Source organism: Lupinus angustifolius, chromosome LG08, assembly GCF_001865875.1.
Source record: "Lupinus angustifolius cultivar Tanjil chromosome LG08, LupAngTanjil_v1.0, whole genome shotgun sequence".
NCBI classification, from domain to species: domain Eukaryota; kingdom Viridiplantae; phylum Streptophyta; class Magnoliopsida; order Fabales; family Fabaceae; genus Lupinus; species Lupinus angustifolius.
This window is the reverse complement of record NC_032016.1, coordinates 19,549,221-19,574,610: the sequence shown is the minus strand read 5'-3', so window position 1 is coordinate 19,574,610 and position 25,390 is coordinate 19,549,221. Positions and strand designations below refer to the sequence as shown.

At 30.3% G+C, this 25,390-nt stretch overlaps 1 protein-coding gene across 1 annotated transcript; it reads left to right on the top strand.

The window, feature by feature from the left end:
* On the top strand, positions 24,398-24,964 carry LOC109353969. Its single transcript, XM_019596322.1, has one exon. It carries the CDS (start codon positions 24,398-24,400, stop codon positions 24,962-24,964), a length of 567 nt encoding a protein of 188 aa, XP_019451867.1.

The following is a 25,390-nucleotide window of genomic DNA, read 5'->3' as shown; positions in this document are numbered from 1 at the left end:
AGGAGGACTGGTGAGCATTATGTTGTCATCCTCATAAACCAATAAGGGAATAGCAGAGTGGATCAAAGAGGAAGGCATTATGTTATTCTCAGTTGCAAATAAATCCTGGAAATAATGCAACACATGACTACCAATGTCATCACTATTACTAAGGACTCTGTCACCATCATTTAGTAAGTTCATAGACTTTGTGCTCTGTCTAATTTTTGTGGTTCTGTGAAAGAAAGCAGTATTCCTATCACTATTTACATGCCAATCACATCTACCTTTTTCTTTCCAGAAGATTTCCTCCATATTCAGAGCATGTAGGAGGTTTCTTTGGGCTTCTTCCTCTTGAATTCTAATCTCATGATCTTCTTGATTAACTTTATTCTGAATAGAATCAACAACGTGTAAAGCCTTTTTGACATTCAAGTGGATGTTGTCAAAAATATTAACATTCCAACATTTAAGCTCTATTTAAGCAATTTGAGCTTTTGAGACAAGATGAACATTGGACAACCAACTATTATAGCTTTCCAAGAGTCAACTATCACTCTTTTACAATCCATATGAGAAGACTACATTCTGTGAAATTTGAAGGAAGATAACCTTTGTTGAGTCTACAACTCCGAGCAAAGCAATATTGGATGATGGTCTGAAGAAACTTTTGGCAGAGTGCAACAGGAAGTTTGAGACCACAAATTAATCCACTCTTCATTACAAAGACTCCTATCCAATCTTTTCTCAGTGAGAGCCAAACCTCTTCTCCTATTAGACCAAGTGAAAGGATGACTTGTAGTGGTCAAATGGTCAAGTTCAGATCAATTAACAAAGCGTTGAATTCCTCTGAAGGAAGCCTATAAGATAAAATGACACCTTCGCATTCATGAGCTCCAAGAACCACATTAAAATCACTAACGCAGCACCAAGGACCAGGATTGGATTGATTTAAAGAGTTAATATCAAATCAAAGAGCTCTTCTTTGGATGTAATTAGTATGAGCATATATTGCACTTATATTGAAAACAGATCCCTCATTGTTGATAGATATAGAAATCTGTTGAGAAGTATTAGCAATGATCATAGGAGCTAACCCAATTTCGCAAATCCCCCATATATTTGTAAGTAAATTATTTCTTTCATTAACAGAAAAAGGAGCCAGATAAAGTTCCCTCCAGAAGTTATTATTTATTGAATCAACATTGATTTAAGGGTTAGCAAGAAACAATAAGTCAGGCTTATGAGTAAGACAAAATTGCTTGATAATCAACCTTGTGTTAACGTTGCCTAATCCTCTGCAGTTCTAGAAGATAATCTTCATTACATACTTTTGGAGTGTCCACCCCTTCGGGTAAAATGAATTATGTCATGATTGCCCCCTTTCCTCTGTTTTTTCTTTTGAGATTTACTCATGACACGTGTGAAAGATCATTCCACTTTCTGATCTTCATCATCAACATCCTCTTCATCCCATAATCTGCCAACAATCCTCATGTAGTTAGCAGCTATATGATTAGAGATGTCCCCAGTTTCTTTTACTATAAACTCTTCATCTAACTCTTTATGTAGCATAGGATTCATCTCAAGCACATAGGAAGTTTGTGGAGCTTCATGCGCAACTTCCAAATTGGGGACACTACTCAAGTCTGGAGTACCTTCAACTCTTTCCAAGTGTTGAGTATTCACATCACCCATGTTCTCAATCTCCAGATCTATTATCAAATTGTTAACTTTAATTTGATCAGAATTTGAGGCTTTCTGAGGTTTTTTCTTTTGCTTTGCTGGTTCATCATTCACAACTTTCTTGACCACTCTCCTACATTGAGATACTAGATGACCGATTGCATTGCAACCTGTGCAAATTTCTAGCAAGTTCTCATACTCAATACCAACAAAGAAGGCAAACCCTTCTCTTTCAACCAAGATTTGATCAAGTAGATCTACTTTGAGGTTGATCTCCACCAGAACTTTTACAAAGTGACCAAATGATCTATTACTTGTTGCACCATCTAAAGAGATAGGAGTACCAATACTTCCAGTAATGGAGAATATTATTTTTGGGCTCCAATATTCTTGTGGTAAACCAAGAATCCTGATCCAACTCTGAGAATGAGTTTGCTTTTGGTGGTTTGGGTTAAAATCTGGAGTCCATAGGAACAATCTCAGAATTCCAGGTTTGAGATTCCAAGTTCCTATGGAGCAAATGAGCCGCATATCTTCCAAGGATGAAAAGGAAAACTCATTAAAACCTTTACCTAGGGAGAGCATATTGCACTTACCTATCATGTTCCACATAGAACTTAGTTTATCTTTCAGCTCCAGAAAATTCATTGGAGTATGACCCTTGGATAGGATGATTCTACCTTGAAGTTGGGAAGAAGAGATGTCACAGGTTTGACCCAAGGCTTGAGCAAACGTTTTCCTCATGGAGGGTATCTTATTTTCTTCTCCATTGATACCTTCCTTAGTTTGTTTAGCTCCATCCAAAAAGCTCCAAGGTATGAAGTCTGTTGTCATGATGTAGCAATAACTCCAAGATTGTTGGAAGGCAAAGTCAAAACCCTAGCAGAGCAAAGTCAAACATGTTCTCCAAGACATGATTCGTATATGTATTAGGTTAGTCATTGCATCATGCAGCCAACTCAAACATCTTATTTACATATACATAGTACAATGAGGTAATGATATTCAATTATCTAAATTGATGAACATATAAAAAAATGTATAATTAGATTAATTCAACCCTTTAATTTCAAGTTTTCTAAAACATTATAGATGATTTATAGTATGAGTGGCAAATTGATGGATTTGGATCCTAATACACGGACGAAAAAGTCATCTACTAATCCATATAAATCTATTTAAATCATATTTTAAATTATTCAAGTCATCCATATCTAAAGTTATTGGATGCATTCCAATCCATCTATAAATTCATGTTAATTGATTGGATGGAAGGATATCCAATCCATTTTATTTTTTTATAATTGAAACTAAAAATATTTTTGAAGAAAATAATTATTTTAAAAAAATAATATTTCAATAAAGCATTTTTTATAATCACCTTTTTTAAAAAAAGCACCTTAAAAAAACTTCAATTTTTTAAGAAACATTTGAAAAAATATTTTTTTAAACTTTTAGAAAATTACTTTTAAAGCAATATTCTACAAAGATGTGATATTTGATGTTCTGCAAGTAAAGTTTTCAACATATATTTATATATGCTATATTTATATATCTCATGCATTTAAGAACATTTTTTTTATTAATAACCACATTCATATATCCTACAATTGATATCAATTTAATAAAAGGTCAAAGTGATAATAAAAAGTACTACAACAAAAGTGAGAGTTGATATGATAAATAAAATTGGCAAAGAAAATCATTTGTGTTTGTTTGTTTTTTGGACAGATAGGATTTTCATCCAAATGGATATATCCATGGATATCTATTGGATAAATCAAATCCATTAATTATTAAAATTATCCATTAGATTATATTCATTGTCTCTAATGGATGAATTTGAATGAATATTTTCTTGGATTTAGATAAAATGTCGATTGTGGATAATTTTGCTACCTCTAATATATAACATTTGTGTCATTACATAATCAAGTCCCTTTATGGTAACTATTGTGTTGATCACCCTATTTTTATTTTTTCTAATAAAATGAATGTATTATCTTCATGTTATATTATTTAAAAAAACAACATATATATAAAAAAATGTAATATATAAACTCAATACAGAGTAAAATTTGTGATAGTTGATATGATATATATAAAATTTATGCGAATTTCTCATTTTGTGTCTCTAATAATCATTACAAAGTTGTTAGATGTTTTTTAATGTTATTGTGTGTTCTTCTTTGATTGAGAAAGAGAGGAGATAAAAATAAGAGAATGCATGGAATATTAATATAAACAATATATGTAATGTGTGGAATTTTATAGTAGTTATTAATAAGAGGTGTTACAAAATGATAAGTTTAGAATATAAAAAATACATCATGATAGTTGTTATTACTTGTTTTATCTTTATTAATAGTATAGAGAATATAAAAATTATATCATGATGGTGGTTATTACTTGTTTTGCCTTTATTAATAGTATAGAAGTATAGATATAGAAATATAGATTATTAATAGTATAGATAGATATAAAAATTATATCATGATGATAATTATTACTTATTTTGCATTTATTAACAGTATAGAAATATAGATATAGATTAGTGTAGATAAACTTGAAATTAGAAGTTATAAAAGATAAAATAGGAAAACATAAAATACTTCATGGATAGTTATTTTATGTTTATTAGTATGAATATAGAACTATAGATAAACATGAAATTAGAAGTTATAAAATATTAAATATGGAAACATAAAATATTCCATGGGTAATTATTTTATGTTTTCCTTTTATTAAGTAGTATTAATAAGTAATATAGATAATCATGAATACAAGTCTTATATATATAATTATACAATAGGCTGATAGTATTACCATAAAAGGCATCTTCAAATCCTGACACTTGGATTTTTTGGGGTAAAACTATAATAAAAGACTTAGTTTTCATAAAAAAACATTAAAACTTTTCATTTTCAAAATTTAAAACTCACGTGAATTTCTTTCCTCATCATTTTTCCTCATTCTTTCCATTCATTTCTCACCTACCCATCTTTCTCTCTCTCCATTTCCAATCTCAACCATCTTTTTCATTTTTTTTCCTTCCTCAATTTTTTTTTTCTTCTTCTTCATCTTAGACACAATTTCTACATCCGCGAAAACGATTGGTAGACTTTTCATTCACAGGTATACAAATAGTTTTTCATGTTAGGCACAATTTCTAGCCTTATTTTTATATGAATGTTCACTATTTATTCCTGCATTACTATAGATAATATTTAGAATACAAATAGGTATGTTTTCTAACTAATTAGTAACATGTTATATTTGTATGTGATTTAATAACCCCCATGAAGAAGTAAATGCAAAAAAGAATATCATTTAATATATTTATTTCTAACCTTATCGTGCAAGAGGAAAAAACATTGAGGACATATTAAAGACATTTTTCTATGAAAGAGACCACACAAACACATTGGTAGCTATTAAAAGCATATAGCTTTAATTTGCAGTTTCCATTCTGAAAATAAATAAATAAGGGTAAAACACTTATATTTTAAAATGATTACTTTACATGAAAAGTTAACATTTTTTGGATTTTTTTCCTTCCATGAAGCTTAATTTTTGCTTTTTGAGTTCAAGATAACATTTTTGGTATGATTTCTCATTACAACTTATTTTACAATTCTTGGTGTTATTTTGGGTATGCATGCTTACAATCTAACACAGCGAGACTTCTATTTCTCAGAGTGAACTTATTTTTGTCACTTTTATTGGATCAAACATTTTTCTTGCTTTTTTAGTTCAACATTTACTAACCATTTTCTTGCTTTTTTAGTTCAATACTTACTAACCGGGTAACATTTTTTACTAGCAAGTTAATATTTTTTATCATTTTTGCTCCATGAGATATATTTATTGCATTTAAAGTTCAGCTAACTTTTTTTCCTCCCTTATAATGTTTGCATGTTTACTTTTCTTTAGTTACACTTTTAGTCACACTGAACATATTCTTTCTTGCAGGAATGAAAGCTGATAATTGGGTTCATATAATAAATTTGTAGGAATTATAAAAGAATTAGAGTAATAAAGTAGTGAAATTACTTGAACTTCATAAATGTGTGAAAAATATTATAGAACGGTTCAAAGATACGATTAACACTTTGCTCATAGTATGTTTTTTAAAGGAAGAAATATTATGATTAGGTGATATTGTAGTGTATGGTCAGTGGAGTAAAGATTGGGAACAAGTCCTCGGAAGCTTTACCTATAATAATACTACATGAAATTTGAAGAAAAAAAAAGTGCATAAAATAGGTGTCCCTTTGATTGACACCTGAATTTAAAATGGGTGTCTCAGTAATAACATTTATTATTTGTTTCAAAAAAGTAATGAACAAAATTGTATAGTATATTGCTGAAAAGTATATAGCACTGTATTTATGCCTTTAGTTTTTGTGAGGATAATTTAGTCAATACATAATAACAAATACAATAAAATAATGTTGTATGTAGACTCATTTATTACAAATGAGTGATATTATTAAAATGAGTTTGGGTATACAGGTGACCTTTACCTTTGTCTCTGGATAATTTTGTACTTCAAATTAAAGGAACTGTTTGGTTTTCAATGTATCAGACTTTGATTAATTTTTTGCTCTTTTTCTTTCGTATTACTCTCTTTCTTTGCCCTCTCTTTTGTACTATCTTTTTTTCTCTTTCTCACACTCATTTATTAACAATATATTTTTTGTTCCAGTCCCGCTTCTTTATTTAACATTATAAAATTTTCACTTTTTCTTTGGCTCCACCCACAATAAATATGATATGCCTTAAACTATATGTACCGGGGATAACATTCTCCTTTTTATTCAAACAAATTTTCTAAACCCTTTCATAAAATCAATTATATTTTTATATATGTCCTATAAATATTTCCTAAAATCTAAAAGTTGAATTAATGGGCAAACTTTCCTTCATAGTTATTTTGCTTAATAGCACTATAATGCATATTTGACTTTTTGTTTGTTTGAATTATTTTTTATTTCTTTAGGCAATGCTTATTATGGATATATATTAATAATCTTCTTTATTATTTGTTTCTAAAATAATTCATAGCAAATAAAATTCAAATGGTATAGAATTGTTATTGATTATTATTAAAATAATTTTTATGTGTAATCATATGTACCAAAATGGTGATGGGATACCCTTGATAGTACCAAAAAATAATTTTGAATTATTAAAACGTTCCTTTTATTTGTTTATGTTCGGTGTAACATTGTGTAAACTTCCTTTTAGTTGTTTGTGTTCATTGTAATAGTTTTTTAAGATGTATGACATGAGGCACATTTCAAAATGCAATAGAGCCTAGAATAAAAATATCAATTCAAATATGTATATTAAATGACAGTTTTTATTAGAAAAGTTTATGCAGCTATTCTATAAAATATGTACATTAAAATATCACAATCGTCTATCATTAGAAATGTCACAACTCTAAATGGTGTGCCAAAAAATTTTATCTTCCAAATAATAGAAATGAAACTTCAATTTTTTTATAAAAAAATATACCTTCCATATGTAAAATGAAAAACGTTAAAAATAAAGATCGGTGTAAAAGACATAACAACAATAAGAAACATAACATGAAAAGAATATTAATAATTTTCTAATATTTAATCATTGATTTGTTAAAATTGTTGATATTAAAATTAATATTATACATGCACATTTATGATTGTATGAATTTAGAATATTAAACACAACAAATCCATAGTATAAAATATAATAAAGATCAATCTAAAATAAAACATTCATTCAAGTGATATGCTAAAGAAAGACCATATAAATTTATATAGTACATATAAATATGGTCCCAAAAAACATGGTTCAGAAAGAATTCCTTATATTTACATAGAGAATATAGAGAGGTAATATTATCCCATATAATTTGAATTTTATTTGTTACAAGTTATTTTAGAATGAAATAATTTCAACAATCATTATTTCAACAAATCAATGTTGGTAATAATTCATACAAAATCATATTTTTGTGATTTTTTTGTTATAGCAAATTTAAATTGTGTATAACATAAGATGATATAATGTAGTCATAATGATAAAATTAACGGGATAATGAAAATATTGGTTACAAACATAAAAACAATAGTAATAATAACTTCATAGATTAAATTAACCAGGAGGTAAAACCTCACTCATTATTTCACTTCATCCTCCATTTATTCTCTTACTATAAAAACACTCGGATAAAAAAATACATGTCTTATACATATGCTAATATTGCACATATTCCTCCAAAACCATTAATATTGCCCGCGTAAATGTTCAAATATTTAAACACAATGTCCATCAAAATAAAATAAAACATAATCGTTCTAAGGACATACTAAAAAAAGAGCTGATAAATTTGACTTGATTAAAAACTTACAATTACAATGCACTTAGATAAAAAAAACTAAAGTATTCATCATCAAACACAAACATTAGTCATATTTCACATTATCACATAAGACTAATTTTAATAACGTAATCAATAATAACAATAGTATAACAACAATTCAGAATAGTAATAATAGTTGGCTAACCCAATACATTGGAAAAACTCAAATGTGTAGAAAACTCTTTACACTTCATGCAATTTTAGTGGAGAGAGATCAATAGGTAACAAATATCAATTATTTGCTCATTTTTAAATTATTTTTGCATACTTTAAAAGATGATTAAAATTATATTGTGTTTTCTTTAAGAAGTGATAAAAAGGACGTATGTGGTATTATTTTTTATAATATTTTTATATACTTTAGTTAGACTTATATTCTTGATTTTTTAGTTTATAATTTTAGAAATTATATGGTTGACTATATAATATCTTTGATTATTTCAAATTTGATACTTTAGCAATTTATTATTTCAAATTATTGATTTTCAATTTATTTTTATATTTTTGCATTCTACTATTTTTGCTTACATAGAGCTAAAATGGAACGACCCGTGCGAACACACGGGTATACTACAAGTTAATTCTAAAAGGAGATTCATTTCCAAGTTTTACTTAAATTAAGAAAGCCATCCCAAATTGACATATAAATTATTAGTGTAAAATTATTACATTTTCAACTAATTAGATATGATTTTTTTGGATAAGAAATTTGATATCACTTCAATCTTTGATTTTAAAATATCTATTATAATGGTCTATTAATTTTAATAAATATTATGCTTATTTGAAAATCAATTGGGAGTTGGTGTAGTGGTTGACGAAAGTTATTCCCTTGTCTATTGTATATGACTCAAGGCTGATATCCGACCTTCGTAACTGACACTTAATAGAAATAATGAAAATATCTAAAATGGTTAGTCAATCGTTTAGAAGGAATACCATTAAAATGATAAAAATATGAGTAGTTGAAAGTGTAAAAGTAAAATCACATTGCACAACAATCAAATCTTTAATTATAATGATGAAACACTTAACTAGTACACCGAGTACAAGTAATGGAAAAAATGATGATTGTACTGAAAACAAGAAAAATTGAAATGGATATAGCTCATGGATTAAACAATACCATGATTGTTACATAAAAGAAATGAAAGCAGAAAAATATACTTTTAGATAGAAGCAGAAGATGTTTCCTAGATTCCAGCAGAGAGAGATTACACAATTTTCCATGCCATTCATTACGTAATCATTCATTCTTATATTCCTTTTTTTTTGTTCTTTTGCTTAACCTCCCAATTCTCTGATCTTCTGCCAAGTGTCCCATTGGAATAACTAATTCATTTTCTTGGTCAGCTTTTACTCCACATGTTACAATTCCCCCTTCATCAAAATCAACCTTGTCCTCAAGGTTGAAGTGAGGGTAAGATTGTTGGAACTCTGATAAGTCCTCCCAAGTAGCTTTTGTGACAGAAGTTGTGTCCCACTGCACTAGGACCTGAGGTACTTCTTTGGAATTTTGGATCACCATCCTTGTTTGTAAGACTTTAACATGTTGTAAAACAGGGCCTTCTTGGATAGTAGTTAAAGGAAGAGGGAAATATTGTTGAGAAGGGCTGCCTTTGAACTTTTTCAAAGTGGAAATGTGAAACATCAGATGAATTTTAACAGCTTCTGGTAGTTGTAAGTGATAAGCAACTTCTCCAATCTGTTTGATTACTTTGAATGACCCAAAGTATCTCAAACTCATCATATGATTCTTTCTCAATGCTACTGAATGTTGCCTATATGGCTGAAGTTTAACTAAGGCCAAATCACCCACCTCTAAGTTATAATCTCTTCTTTTCTTATCAGCTTGAAATTTCATATAGTTTTGAGACTTCAGCAAATTGCCTTTAAGATGTCTCAACAACTGGTCCCTCTCCTGCAAAGCTATCCGCACAGATGGTGGATCTTTGACACCGACTTCATATTTGATTAGGGATGGAGGTGGTCTTCCAAACACAGCTTAGAAGGGAGACATCTTGAGGTTGTGATGATAAGAACTGTTGTACCAATACTGAGCCTAAGGTGACAAGGGTGAAAGATCATTCCACTTTCAGATATTCAACATCAACATCCTCTTCATCCCATAATCTGCCAACAATCCTCATGTAGTTAGCAGCTATATGATTAGAGATGTCCCCAGTTTCTTTTACTATAAACTCTTCATCTAACTCTTTATGTAGCATAGGATTCATCTCAAGCACATAGGAAGTTTGTGGAGCTTCATGCGCAACTTCCAAATTGGGGACACTACTCAAGTCTGGAGTACCTTCAACTCTTTCCAAGTGTTGAGTATTCACATCACCCATGTTCTCAATCTCCAGATCTATTATCAAATTGTTAACTTTAATTTGATCAGAATTTGAGGCTTTCTGAGGTTTTTTCTTTTGCTTTGCTGGTTCATCATTCACAACTTTCTTGACCACTCTCCTACATTGAGATACTAGATGACCGATTGCATTGCAACCTGTGCAAATTTCTAGCAAGTTCTCATACTCAATACCAACAAAGAAGGCAAACCCTTCTCTTTCAACCAAGATTTGATCAAGTAGATCTACTTTGAGGTTGATCTCCACCAGAACTTTTACAAAGTGACCAAATGATCTATTACTTGTTGCACCATCTAAAGAGATAGGAGTACCAATACTTCCAGTAATGGAGAATATTATTTTTGGGCTCCAATATTCTTGTGGTAAACCAAGAATCCTGATCCAACTCTGAGAATGAGTTTGCTTTTGGTGGTTTGGGTTAAAATCTGGAGTCCATAGGAACAATCTCAGAATTCCAGGTTTGAGATTCCAAGTTCCTATGGAGCAAATGAGCCGCATATCTTCCAAGGATGAAAAGGAAAACTCATTAAAACCTTTACCTAGGGAGAGCATATTGCACTTACCTATCATGTTCCACATAGAACTTAGTTTATCTTTCAGCTCCAGAAAATTCATTGGAGTATGACCCTTGGATAGGATGATTCTACCTTGAAGTTGGGAAGAAGAGATGTCACAGGTTTGACCCAAGGCTTGAGCAAACGTTTTCCTCATGGAGGGTATCTTATTTTCTTCTCCATTGATACCTTCCTTAGTTTGTTTAGCTCCATCCAAAAAGCTCCAAGGTATGAAGTCTGTTGTCATGATGTAGCAATAACTCCAAGATTGTTGGAAGGCAAAGTCAAAACCCTAGCAGAGCAAAGTCAAACATGTTCTCCAAGACATGATTCGTATATGTATTAGGTTAGTCATTGCATCATGCAGCCAACTCAAACATCTTATTTACATATACATAGTACAATGAGGTAATGATATTCAATTATCTAAATTGATGAACATATAAAAAAATGTATAATTAGATTAATTCAACCCTTTAATTTCAAGTTTTCTAAAACATTATAGATGATTTATAGTATGAGTGGCAAATTGATGGATTTGGATCCTAATACACGGACGAAAAAGTCATCTACTAATCCATATAAATCTATTTAAATCATATTTTAAATTATTCAAGTCATCCATATCTAAAGTTATTGGATGCATTCCAATCCATCTATAAATTCATGTTAATTGATTGGATGGAAGGATATCCAATCCATTTTATTTTTTTATAATTGAAACTAAAAATATTTTTGAAGAAAATAATTATTTTAAAAAAATAATATTTCAATAAAGCATTTTTTATAATCACCTTTTTTAAAAAAAGCACCTTAAAAAAACTTCAATTTTTTAAGAAACATTTGAAAAAATATTTTTTTAAACTTTTAGAAAATTACTTTTAAAGCAATATTCTACAAAGATGTGATATTTGATGTTCTGCAAGTAAAGTTTTCAACATATATTTATATATGCTATATTTATATATCTCATGCATTTAAGAACATTTTTTTTATTAATAACCACATTCATATATCCTACAATTGATATCAATTTAATAAAAGGTCAAAGTGATAATAAAAAGTACTACAACAAAAGTGAGAGTTGATATGATAAATAAAATTGGCAAAGAAAATCATTTGTGTTTGTTTGTTTTTTGGACAGATAGGATTTTCATCCAAATGGATATATCCATGGATATCTATTGGATAAATCAAATCCATTAATTATTAAAATTATCCATTAGATTATATTCATTGTCTCTAATGGATGAATTTGAATGAATATTTTCTTGGATTTAGATAAAATGTCGATTGTGGATAATTTTGCTACCTCTAATATATAACATTTGTGTCATTACATAATCAAGTCCCTTTATGGTAACTATTGTGTTGATCACCCTATTTTTATTTTTTCTAATAAAATGAATGTATTATCTTCATGTTATATTATTTAAAAAAACAACATATATATAAAAAAATGTAATATATAAACTCAATACAGAGTAAAATTTGTGATAGTTGATATGATATATATAAAATTTATGCGAATTTCTCATTTTGTGTCTCTAATAATCATTACAAAGTTGTTAGATGTTTTTTAATGTTATTGTGTGTTCTTCTTTGATTGAGAAAGAGAGGAGATAAAAATAAGAGAATGCATGGAATATTAATATAAACAATATATGTAATGTGTGGAATTTTATAGTAGTTATTAATAAGAGGTGTTACAAAATGATAAGTTTAGAATATAAAAAATACATCATGATAGTTGTTATTACTTGTTTTATCTTTATTAATAGTATAGAGAATATAAAAATTATATCATGATGGTGGTTATTACTTGTTTTGCCTTTATTAATAGTATAGAAGTATAGATATAGAAATATAGATTATTAATAGTATAGATAGATATAAAAATTATATCATGATGATAATTATTACTTATTTTGCATTTATTAACAGTATAGAAATATAGATATAGATTAGTGTAGATAAACTTGAAATTAGAAGTTATAAAAGATAAAATAGGAAAACATAAAATACTTCATGGATAGTTATTTTATGTTTATTAGTATGAATATAGAACTATAGATAAACATGAAATTAGAAGTTATAAAATATTAAATATGGAAACATAAAATATTCCATGGGTAATTATTTTATGTTTTCCTTTTATTAAGTAGTATTAATAAGTAATATAGATAATCATGAATACAAGTCTTATATATATAATTATACAATAGGCTGATAGTATTACCATAAAAGGCATCTTCAAATCCTGACACTTGGATTTTTTGGGGTAAAACTATAATAAAAGACTTAGTTTTCATAAAAAAACATTAAAACTTTTCATTTTCAAAATTTAAAACTCACGTGAATTTCTTTCCTCATCATTTTTCCTCATTCTTTCCATTCATTTCTCACCTACCCATCTTTCTCTCTCTCCATTTCCAATCTCAACCATCTTTTTCATTTTTTTTCCTTCCTCAATTTTTTTTTTCTTCTTCTTCATCTTAGACACAATTTCTACATCCGCGAAAACGATTGGTAGACTTTTCATTCACAGGTATACAAATAGTTTTTCATGTTAGGCACAATTTCTAGCCTTATTTTTATATGAATGTTCACTATTTATTCCTGCATTACTATAGATAATATTTAGAATACAAATAGGTATGTTTTCTAACTAATTAGTAACATGTTATATTTGTATGTGATTTAATAACCCCCATGAAGAAGTAAATGCAAAAAAGAATATCATTTAATATATTTATTTCTAACCTTATCGTGCAAGAGGAAAAAACATTGAGGACATATTAAAGACATTTTTCTATGAAAGAGACCACACAAACACATTGGTAGCTATTAAAAGCATATAGCTTTAATTTGCAGTTTCCATTCTGAAAATAAATAAATAAGGGTAAAACACTTATATTTTAAAATGATTACTTTACATGAAAAGTTAACATTTTTTGGATTTTTTTCCTTCCATGAAGCTTAATTTTTGCTTTTTGAGTTCAAGATAACATTTTTGGTATGATTTCTCATTACAACTTATTTTACAATTCTTGGTGTTATTTTGGGTATGCATGCTTACAATCTAACACAGCGAGACTTCTATTTCTCAGAGTGAACTTATTTTTGTCACTTTTATTGGATCAAACATTTTTCTTGCTTTTTTAGTTCAACATTTACTAACCATTTTCTTGCTTTTTTAGTTCAATACTTACTAACCGGGTAACATTTTTTACTAGCAAGTTAATATTTTTTATCATTTTTGCTCCATGAGATATATTTATTGCATTTAAAGTTCAGCTAACTTTTTTTCCTCCCTTATAATGTTTGCATGTTTACTTTTCTTTAGTTACACTTTTAGTCACACTGAACATATTCTTTCTTGCAGGAATGAAAGCTGATAATTGGGTTCATATAATAAATTTGTAGGAATTATAAAAGAATTAGAGTAATAAAGTAGTGAAATTACTTGAACTTCATAAATGTGTGAAAAATATTATAGAACGGTTCAAAGATACGATTAACACTTTGCTCATAGTATGTTTTTTAAAGGAAGAAATATTATGATTAGGTGATATTGTAGTGTATGGTCAGTGGAGTAAAGATTGGGAACAAGTCCTCGGAAGCTTTACCTATAATAATACTACATGAAATTTGAAGAAAAAAAAAGTGCATAAAATAGGTGTCCCTTTGATTGACACCTGAATTTAAAATGGGTGTCTCAGTAATAACATTTATTATTTGTTTCAAAAAAGTAATGAACAAAATTGTATAGTATATTGCTGAAAAGTATATAGCACTGTATTTATGCCTTTAGTTTTTGTGAGGATAATTTAGTCAATACATAATAACAAATACAATAAAATAATGTTGTATGTAGACTCATTTATTACAAATGAGTGATATTATTAAAATGAGTTTGGGTATACAGGTGACCTTTACCTTTGTCTCTGGATAATTTTGTACTTCAAATTAAAGGAACTGTTTGGTTTTCAATGTATCAGACTTTGATTAATTTTTTGCTCTTTTTCTTTCGTATTACTCTCTTTCTTTGCCCTCTCTTTTGTACTATCTTTTTTTCTCTTTCTCACACTCATTTATTAACAATATATTTTTTGTTCCAGTCCCGCTTCTTTATTTAACATTATAAAATTTTCACTTTTTCTTTGGCTCCACCCACAATAAATATGATATGCCTTAAACTATATGTACCGGGGATAACATTCTCCTTTTTATTCAAACAAATTTTCTAAACCCTTTCATAAAATCAATTATATTTTTATATATGTCCTATAAATATTTCCTAAAATCTAAAAGTTGAATTAATGGGCAAACTTTCCTTCATAGTTATTTTGCTTAATAGCACTATAATGCATATTTGACTTTTTGTTTGTTTGAATTATTTTTTATTTCTTTAGGCAATGCTTATTATGGATATATATTAATAATCTTCTTTATTATTTGTTTCTAAAATAATTCATAGCAAATAAAATTCAAATGGTATAGAATTGTTATTGATTATTATTAAAATAATTTTTATGTGTAATCATATGTACCAAAATGGTGATGGGATACCCTTGATAGTACCAAAAAATAATTTTGAATTATTAAAACGTTCCTTTTATTTGTTTATGTTCGGTGTAACATTGTGTAAACTTCCTTTTAGTTGTTTGTGTTCATTGTAATAGTTTTTTAAGATGTATGACATGAGGCACATTTCAAAATGCAATAGAGCCTAGAATAAAAATATCAATTCAAATATGTATATTAAATGACAGTTTTTATTAGAAAAGTTTATGCAGCTATTCTATAAAATATGTACATTAAAATATCACAATCGTCTATCATTAGAAATGTCACAACTCTAAATGGTGTGCCAAAAAATTTTATCTTCCAAATAATAGAAATGAAACTTCAATTTTTTTATAAAAAAATATACCTTCCATATGTAAAATGAAAAACGTTAAAAATAAAGATCGGTGTAAAAGACATAACAACAATAAGAAACATAACATGAAAAGAATATTAATAATTTTCTAATATTTAATCATTGATTTGTTAAAATTGTTGATATTAAAATTAATATTATACATGCACATTTATGATTGTATGAATTTAGAATATTAAACACAACAAATCCATAGTATAAAATATAATAAAGATCAATCTAAAATAAAACATTCATTCAAGTGATATGCTAAAGAAAGACCATATAAATTTATATAGTACATATAAATATGGTCCCAAAAAACATGGTTCAGAAAGAATTCCTTATATTTACATAGAGAATATAGAGAGGTAATATTATCCCATATAATTTGAATTTTATTTGTTACAAGTTATTTTAGAATGAAATAATTTCAACAATCATTATTTCAACAAATCAATGTTGGTAATAATTCATACAAAATCATATTTTTGTGATTTTTTTGTTATAGCAAATTTAAATTGTGTATAACATAAGATGATATAATGTAGTCATAATGATAAAATTAACGGGATAATGAAAATATTGGTTACAAACATAAAAACAATAGTAATAATAACTTCATAGATTAAATTAACCAGGAGGTGAAACATCACTCATTATTTCACTTCATCCTCCATTTATTCTCTTACTATAAAAACACTCGGATAAAAAAATACATGTCTTATACATATGCTAATATTGCACATATTCCTCCAAAACCATTAATATTGCCCGCGTAAATGTTCAAATATTTAAACACAATGTCCATCAAAATAAAATAAAACATAATCGTTCTAAGGACATACTAAAAAAAGAGCTGATAAATTTGACTTGATTAAAAACTTACAATTACAATGCACTTAGATAAAAAAAACTAAAGTATTCATCATCAAACACAAACATTAGTCATATTTCACATTATCACATAAGACTAATTTTAATAACGTAATCAATAATAACAATAGTATAACAACAATTCAGAATAGTAATAATAGTTGGCTAACCCAATACATTGGAAAAACTCAAATGTGTAGAAAACTCTTTACACTTCATGCAATTTTAGTGGAGAGAGATCAATAGGTAACAAATATCAATTATTTGCTCATTTTTAAATTATTTTTGCATACTTTAAAAGATGATTAAAATTATATTGTGTTTTCTTTAAGAAGTGATAAAAAGGACGTATGTGGTATTATTTTTTATAATATTTTTATATACTTTAGTTAGACTTATATTCTTGATTTTTTAGTTTATAATTTTAGAAATTATATGGTTGACTATATAATATCTTTGATTATTTCAAATTTGATACTTTAGCAATTTATTATTTCAAATTATTGATTTTCAATTTATTTTTATATTTTTGCATTCTACTATTTTTGCTTACATAGAGCTAAAATGGAACGACCCGTGCGAACACACGGGTATACTACAAGTTAATTCTAAAAGGAGATTCATTTCCAAGTTTTACTTAAATTAAGAAAGCCATCCCAAATTGACATATAAATTATTAGTGTAAAATTATTACATTTTCAACTAATTAGATATGATTTTTTTGGATAAGAAATTTGATATCACTTCAATCTTTGATTTTAAAATATCTATTATAATGGTCTATTAATTTTAATAAATATTATGCTTATTTGAAAATCAATTGGGAGTTGGTGTAGTGGTTGACGAAAGTTATTCCCTTGTCTATTGTATATGACTCAAGGCTGATATCCGACCTTCGTAACTGACACTTAATAGAAATAATGAAAATATCTAAAATGGTTAGTCAATCGTTTAGAAGGAATACCATTAAAATGATAAAAATATGAGTAGTTGAAAGTGTAAAAGTAAAATCACATTGCACAACAATCAAATCTTTAATTATAATGATGAAACACTTAACTAGTACACCGAGTACAAGTAATGGAAAAAATGATGATTGTACTGAAAACAAGAAAAATTGAAATGGATATAGCTCATGGATTAAACAATACCATGATTGTTACATAAAAGAAATGAAAGCAGAAAAATATACTTTTAGATAGAAGCAGAAGATGTTTCCTAGATTCCAGCAGAGAGAGATTACACAATTTTCCATGCCATTCATTACGTAATCATTCATTCTTATATTCCTTTTTTTTTGTTCTTTTGCTTAACCTCCCAATTCTCTGATCTTCTGCCAAGTGTCCCATTGGAATAACTAATTCATTTTCTTGGTCAGCTTTTACTCCACATGTTACAATTCCCCCTTCATCAAAATCAACCTTGTCCTCAAGGTTGAAGTGAGGGTAAGATTGTTGGAACTCTGATAAGTCCTCCCAAGTAGCTTTTGTGACAGAAGTTGTGTCCCACTGCACTAGGACCTGAGGTACTTCTTTGGAATTTTGGATCACCATCCTTGTTTGTAAGACTTTAACATGTTGTAAAACAGGGCCTTCTTGGATAGTAGTTAAAGGAAGAGGGAAATATTGTTGAGAAGGGCTGCCTTTGAACTTTTTCAAAGTGGAAATGTGAAACATCAGATGAATTTTAACAGCTTCTGGTAGTTGTAAGTGATAAGCAACTTCTCCAATCTGTTTGATTACTTTGAATGACCCAAAGTATCTCAAACTCATCATATGATTCTTTCTCAATGCTACTGAATGTTGCCTATATGGCTGAAGTTTAACTAAGGCCAAATCACCCACCTCTAAGTTATAATCTCTTCTTTTCTTATCAGCTTGAAATTTCATATAGTTTTGAGACTTCAGCAAATTGCCTTTAAGATGTCTCAACAACTGGTCCCTCTCCTGCAAAGCTATCCGCACAGATGGTGGATCTTTGACACCGACTTCATATTTGATTAGGGATGGAGGTGGTCTTCCAAACACAGCTTAGAAGGGAGACATCTTGAGGTTGTGATGATAAGAACTGTTGTACCAATACTGAGCCTAAGGCAACATTTTCACCCACGATTTTGGGTTATCAAACACAAAGCACCTTAGATACATTTCCAAGGTTTTATTCAGATTTTCAGCCTGACCATCAAATTGTGGGTGATAAGCAGAACTCATAGCCAATTTTGTACCTTGAGCTTTAAAAATATGTTGCCAAAAAGAGCTGATGAAAACTCTATCCCTATCAGACACAATGGATTTAGGGATTCCATGTAGTTTGACTATGTTGTTGTTGAATGCCTCAGCTACAATTTTACTATTGAAATAAACTCTTAAAGGGATGAAGTGACCAAATTTGGACAGTCTGTCCACTACAACCAGAATGGTTGTGAAACCATTATAACTTGGAAGTTTTGTGATGAAATCCATAGCAATATCTTCCCAAATCTACTGTGGAATTGGTAAAGGTTGCAGTAACCCAGCTGACATTATATTTTCAATCTTAGCTTGTTGACAAATTGAGCATTCTCTCACAAATGCTCTGATTTCTTTCTGCATTTTTTGCCACATAAACTGTGAAATTATTCTAGCTATAGTTTTAGTCATGCCTGCATGCCCCCCTGTTTTAGAAGCATGGAGTTCTTGCAACAATTTGCATTTGAATTCCCTGTTAGAGGGAATCATTACCCTTCCTTTCAACAACAAAACACCCTTCCATAAGCTATAATGTGAAGACTGTTGTCCCTCAATTAGAGCTGATTGGATTATTGGAGCAATTACAGGGTCTTTAGCTTGAAGTTTAATTAGTTCTTCTAGCCAATTACTGATAGGTTGTGACCAAGCTAGCAATAAACTTCTGGATAAGGCATTTGCTGCTATGTTTTCCTTGCCAGGTTTGTATTGAATGGTGAAATCATAACCTAGGAACTTAGGTAACCATTGCTGATGTTCAGGTGTTTGAAGAGATTGTTCCAACAGTTCTTTCAAACTCTTCTGGTCAGTTTTGATCACGAACTTATGTCCCAACAAATAGTGCCTGAATTTGGCTAATGCTTCAGTGATTGCAAAAAACTCTCTAGTATAGGCAAATTGTTTTTGCATTCTTGGAGATAGCTTTTTAGAGAAAAATGCAATTGGGTGATTATCTTGACATATAATTGCACCTATGCCAGATCCAGAAGCATCTGTTTCTAGTATAAAAGGTGCTTGAAAGTTAGGAGCAGCTAGAACAGGAGGTATAGTCATGGCATGTTTTAATTGCAGAAATGCATCAGATGTAGCTTGGGTCCATTTAAAGGAGTCCTTTTTTAGCAAATCAAACAATGGAGTAGCAATTGAAGCATAATTTTTTACAAATCGTCTATAATAACCTGTACGTCCCAAGAAGCCTCTGTGATGTTTCAGAGTAGCAGGTTGTGGCCATTGTTGTATTGCTTCCAGTTTTATTGTCTCCATAGCCACTCCTTCCCCTGAGATAGAATGACCCAAATACTCAATCTTCTGTACACCAAAAGAGCACTTAGAGAATTTAGCAAAATTTTTGTGTCTCTGCAGTATTTGTAGTACCATTTCTAACTGACATAGATGCTCCTTCCAAGAAGAACTATAGACTAAAATGTCATCGGAGAACACCAAAACAAACTTTCTGAGCAGCCCCTTAAATATTTCATTCACGAGGCTTTGAAATGTGGCTGGGGCATTGGTCAATCCGAATGGCATGACTAACCATTCATAGTGACCTTGGTGTGTTCTAAAAGCAGTCTTAATTCTGTCTTCAGGGTCAAGCAAGATCTGATGGTAACCAGATCTGAGGTCCAATTTTGAAAAGAAGGAAGTTCCAAATAGTTCATCAATTAATTCGTCCACAGTAGGGATTGGAAATGAATATTTGATGGTAATTGCATTAAGGGCTCTGTAGTCTGTGCATACTCTCCAAGATCCATCTTTCTTTTTTACCAAAAGGATAGGAGAAGAGAATGAGCTCTTGCTAGGCTGCATAATCCCTTGCTGCAACATGTCATTTACCAATTTTTCAATTTCTTCCTATTGGTTGTGAGGGTACCTATAAGTTTTAACCTTAACAGGGTTAGATCCTTGTAGCAAAGGAATGGAGTGATCATGAGACCTTGATGGTGGAAGAGTTGTGGGTGTTTGAAACACTTCACTATAAGTGTGCAACAACAAGGCCAGTTATGGTTCCATGTCTTCTTGTAATTCTCCTAATGGAGAGGGAGTAGAGCCATCCCCTATTAACTACATGCTGTATATTTCAGCAATAGCATCAATATGTACCATTCTTCTGATATGGTGAAGTTCTGCTTGATTAGGACTTAGCTCTTGGTCACCCTTGAGAGATGTAAATTTCCCTTGCCACATAAACTTAATCTGCAGTGTCTCATAATCAGCAATATGAGGTCCAATTGTCTTCAACCAACTAGCCCCTAAGATGAGATCAGCACCAGAAATAGGAAGCAAAAATACAGGTAATTGAAATGAATTTCCTTGAGCTAGGACTGTGATTTCTTATATGAACCCTTCAGCACTCATATAATTCCCATTCCCCACCATCACATTAAACCTTGGGGCTGGCTCAATAGCCAATTTAAGAAATTTTTCTATTCTGGGTTGCAAAAAACTATCTGAGCTGCCTCCATCAATCAAGACAGTGATAGGGAGTTTATCTATGTGGGCTAAAAACTTGATAGTGCCCACACCCACCCCACCCTTCAAAGCATTCAAAGATAAATGGTTATCCATCACCTGATCTGTTACTTCTGCCTCCATTTGGACCTCATCTTCATCATCTTCTAATTGTAGGAACAACATATGTTTATTTGGGCATTTGTGATTGAAGGTAAATTTATCGTCACAGAAATAACATAATCTTTTTTCTCTCCTGAGTTGCATTTCGGCATGACTAATTTTCTTGATATTGGAATTCCTAACAGGAGGTCCCACAGGGGTAGGCAATAACCTTGAAGAACTACTTCTTCCATTATGTTTAAAACCAGTCGCATTATTGTGAGATGTAGGAAGTGTAGAAGTTGTAATAGGAGAATATTTATGGGTATAGTTAGAATTAATGGCTTTAGTGTCAGGTGAATATCTCTCCTCATATAATCTAGCTAAAGCCACAGCCCATAACAATGTAGTGGGAGCCATAGCCACCATATCTCTCCTAATCTCCTTTTGCAATCCTCCCACAAAACATTGTAGCAATGCTTCATCATTCAACCCTATGGATCTATTAGCCAAAGCCATAAAATTAAGGTAATACTAAGAAATAGAACATGATTGGGTGAGTTTGAACAATTCTGCCACAGGGGAGTCATAAGGGGAAGGTCGAAACTGAGATTCCATTGCCCTTGTAAGGTCTTGCCAACTGCTAATAGCAGAAATTCTGTGTAACATCTGAAACCAGGGCACCACCTCTTTGTCAAAATGCATAGTAGCAATGTCCACTCTAGAAGCATGTGGAGTATTGTGATAATTGAAAAATTTCTCCGCCTTGAAAATCCATTCCAGCACTGGTGCCGTGCCATCAAAGTGAGGAAATCCCAGCGATATTTCTTTAACTGGTAAAATTGCAGGTTCTTAGGTTGCCATAGATGTGCCTGAGTTCACATGACTTCCACCGACATGAGAAGTATTGAGGAGAATTTGTTGAAGAGCTCTTTGTATTTGATCCATACGACCATTATGCTCATGAAATCTACTTTCCATTGTTTGAGTTAAACGATGGATTTCATCCGTATGATTTGTGACCGTGGCTTGCAAGTCTTCCAGTCTAGTATTTTCAGCCATAGAAGCTCAATGAAAGCACCAATAAAACACTTAACTAGTACACCGAGTACAAGTAATGGAAAAAGGATGATTGTACTGAAAACAAGAAGAATTGAAATGGATATAGCTCATGGATTAAACAATACCATGGCTGTTACATAAAAGGAATGAAAGCAGAAAAATATACTTTTAGAAAGAAGTAGAGGATGTTTCCTAGATTCCAGTAGAGAAAGAGATTACACAATTTTCCATGCCATTCATTACGTAATCATTCATTCTTATAATCCTTTTTTTTTGTCTTTTTGCTTAACCTCCCAATTCTTTGATCTTCTGCCAAGTGTCCCATTGGAATAACTAATTCATTTTCTTGGTCAACTTTTACTCCACGTGTTACAAATGACTTTAGCTTTGCTATCTACTTTCCTTCATATAATAACAAAATTGCCAAATAAATAAATAAATATAAAATCATTTGTCTTAATTACAATTTATTTACAAAATCTAAATCCACTCAAGTCGTATGTTTAACTTTATCATTATACAAGAAAGTTTAATTTTTTAATTGTCAATATATTAGATCATTTTTATTTTAATTTCATGTATAATAATTTAAAGTATTTGCTAATAGTGTCTTTTTTATGAAAAGTGCATACAACTTTCACACATTTTATGTTTTTTGCAAGTAGACATAATAAATTATTTTGTCTTCCTCTCTTAAACTTTATTTTTCAATGAAATTGGTTAATACATAAAGATAATATTAAATTACTAATAAGTGAACAAAGAAATTGTTGTCATCACACTCGCAAAAGTAGCAATAGGTCCACTAGATTGAGCAATATATGTTAGCTAGTGTCGATGGCCAGAAGAAACCATCTTAAAAATATTAACTTATTGAGAAGAAGATGATAAATAAATTTCGTAGACAAAATAGTACAATAATAATATTGATATATAAAAAACTAAAACTAAATAATAATGATATGACAACAAAAATTTAGAAAATTCATGAATGAATTATTGGTAATTTTGTATTATCTTTATACAGTAATCAATTTAACCAATGATTAAAATTTAAGGAGAAATTAGAAAGAAAAATTAGTTCATTATATTACTTACAAAAGACATAGGAGTTTTGTGAATTTTCCCCATTTTTTATAATCAAAAGTATCTATCACAACTTCGACTCTTACACGAACTAGGTTACACGATGAAAGAAATAAAGTCGTCACCATATCTTTAAGAAAAGATATAAAAATCATCAAAATATGAACAATAATGAATGACAATCTATATATTCCAAGTTTATAGGAGTTAGTTAGCAGCTTCAAGCTATTATGCAATCTATATATTCCAATGCGAACTTTCAACAAAATAAGGAATTTAATAATACTCTTTATGGTATCAAGAGCAGCATAAGCACAAATGCAATTTTTTTCTGATCCAACCTATTCTTTTACCGCACCATGAGTTCCTCCACATCAAAAAATAATGCCACTCCAAACAAAACACCCTTCAGCAACATTGATAGACTTGTGGTTCTCAATGTTGGCTCTCAACTATACATCAAACTAGATGGAGACAACTACCTTGTATGGCGCCTAAAATTCCTATCTCTCCTAACTGGATATGATCTCTTAGGCTATATAGATGGTTGCACATCCTGTCCATCCAAATACCTTGACATCAACTCATCACTCATCAATCCAGCATACACTCACTAGATTCGTCAAGATCAACTCATACTACATGGCATTATCTCCTCTGTGGCTGCTACTATGGTCACCCATCTTGGCACTATAAATGCTACACAACAAGCATGGGACACACTCAAAACCATGTATGCAAGTAGATCAAGGGTGCATATAATGGTCTTAAAGCAATGCATCACTACTTTCACCAAAGGCACACAATCCACAACAAATTATCTTCAAGGGATAAAAGCAATTGCGGATGAGCTATCCATAATTGACAACCCTCTTGATAGAATTGATCTAGTCATTCACACATTGAATAGACTAAGTATAGAATACAAAGAAATCTCAGTTGCATTGTGCAGTAGAGAAATCCCTATCAGCTATGCTGAACTGGATGAGAAATTGATGGATTTTGAAACAATCCTCTCTCGAGATACCATACATAATTCTAATCATGTGGTCCCTATAGCAAATGCAGCCACACGATTCAGAGGGAAACCAATGTACAAATCACAATTCAATGCACCAACACCAACAAGAAACAATAACTCAGATAAACAAGTGATCTGTCAATTATGTGAAAGACCAGGTCATAGTGCAAAAAGATGCTACAAAATCAATGGTTATCCCAAGAAGCATGGACCATGATCATCAGTGCATCTGGCCACTCATTAGTCACATATACAAAATCAAGTTGGATAATGGACACTGGAGCATCTCATCACATCACACAGGATCTTCAACACCTAACCTTGGCAAACTCATATCTAGGATCACATCGAGATCGTGTTGAAGATGGCACAAGTTTAAAAGTTACTCACACTGGAAACACTACAATACCAACCAATTCTAAATCCGTGTCTCTTAAACATGTCCTACGTGTTCTAAATATCACATCTAATCTTGTATCTGTCTCTAAACTATGTCAAGCTAACAAATACTCTGTTGAATTCTTCTATGACTGTTTCATTGTTAAGGACTTGAACTCGGGTCAACTAATACTCGAAGGACCTCTTAAACAAGATCTATATCATCTACCATCCACCAAAGCCACCACTGATCCACCTTACGCTC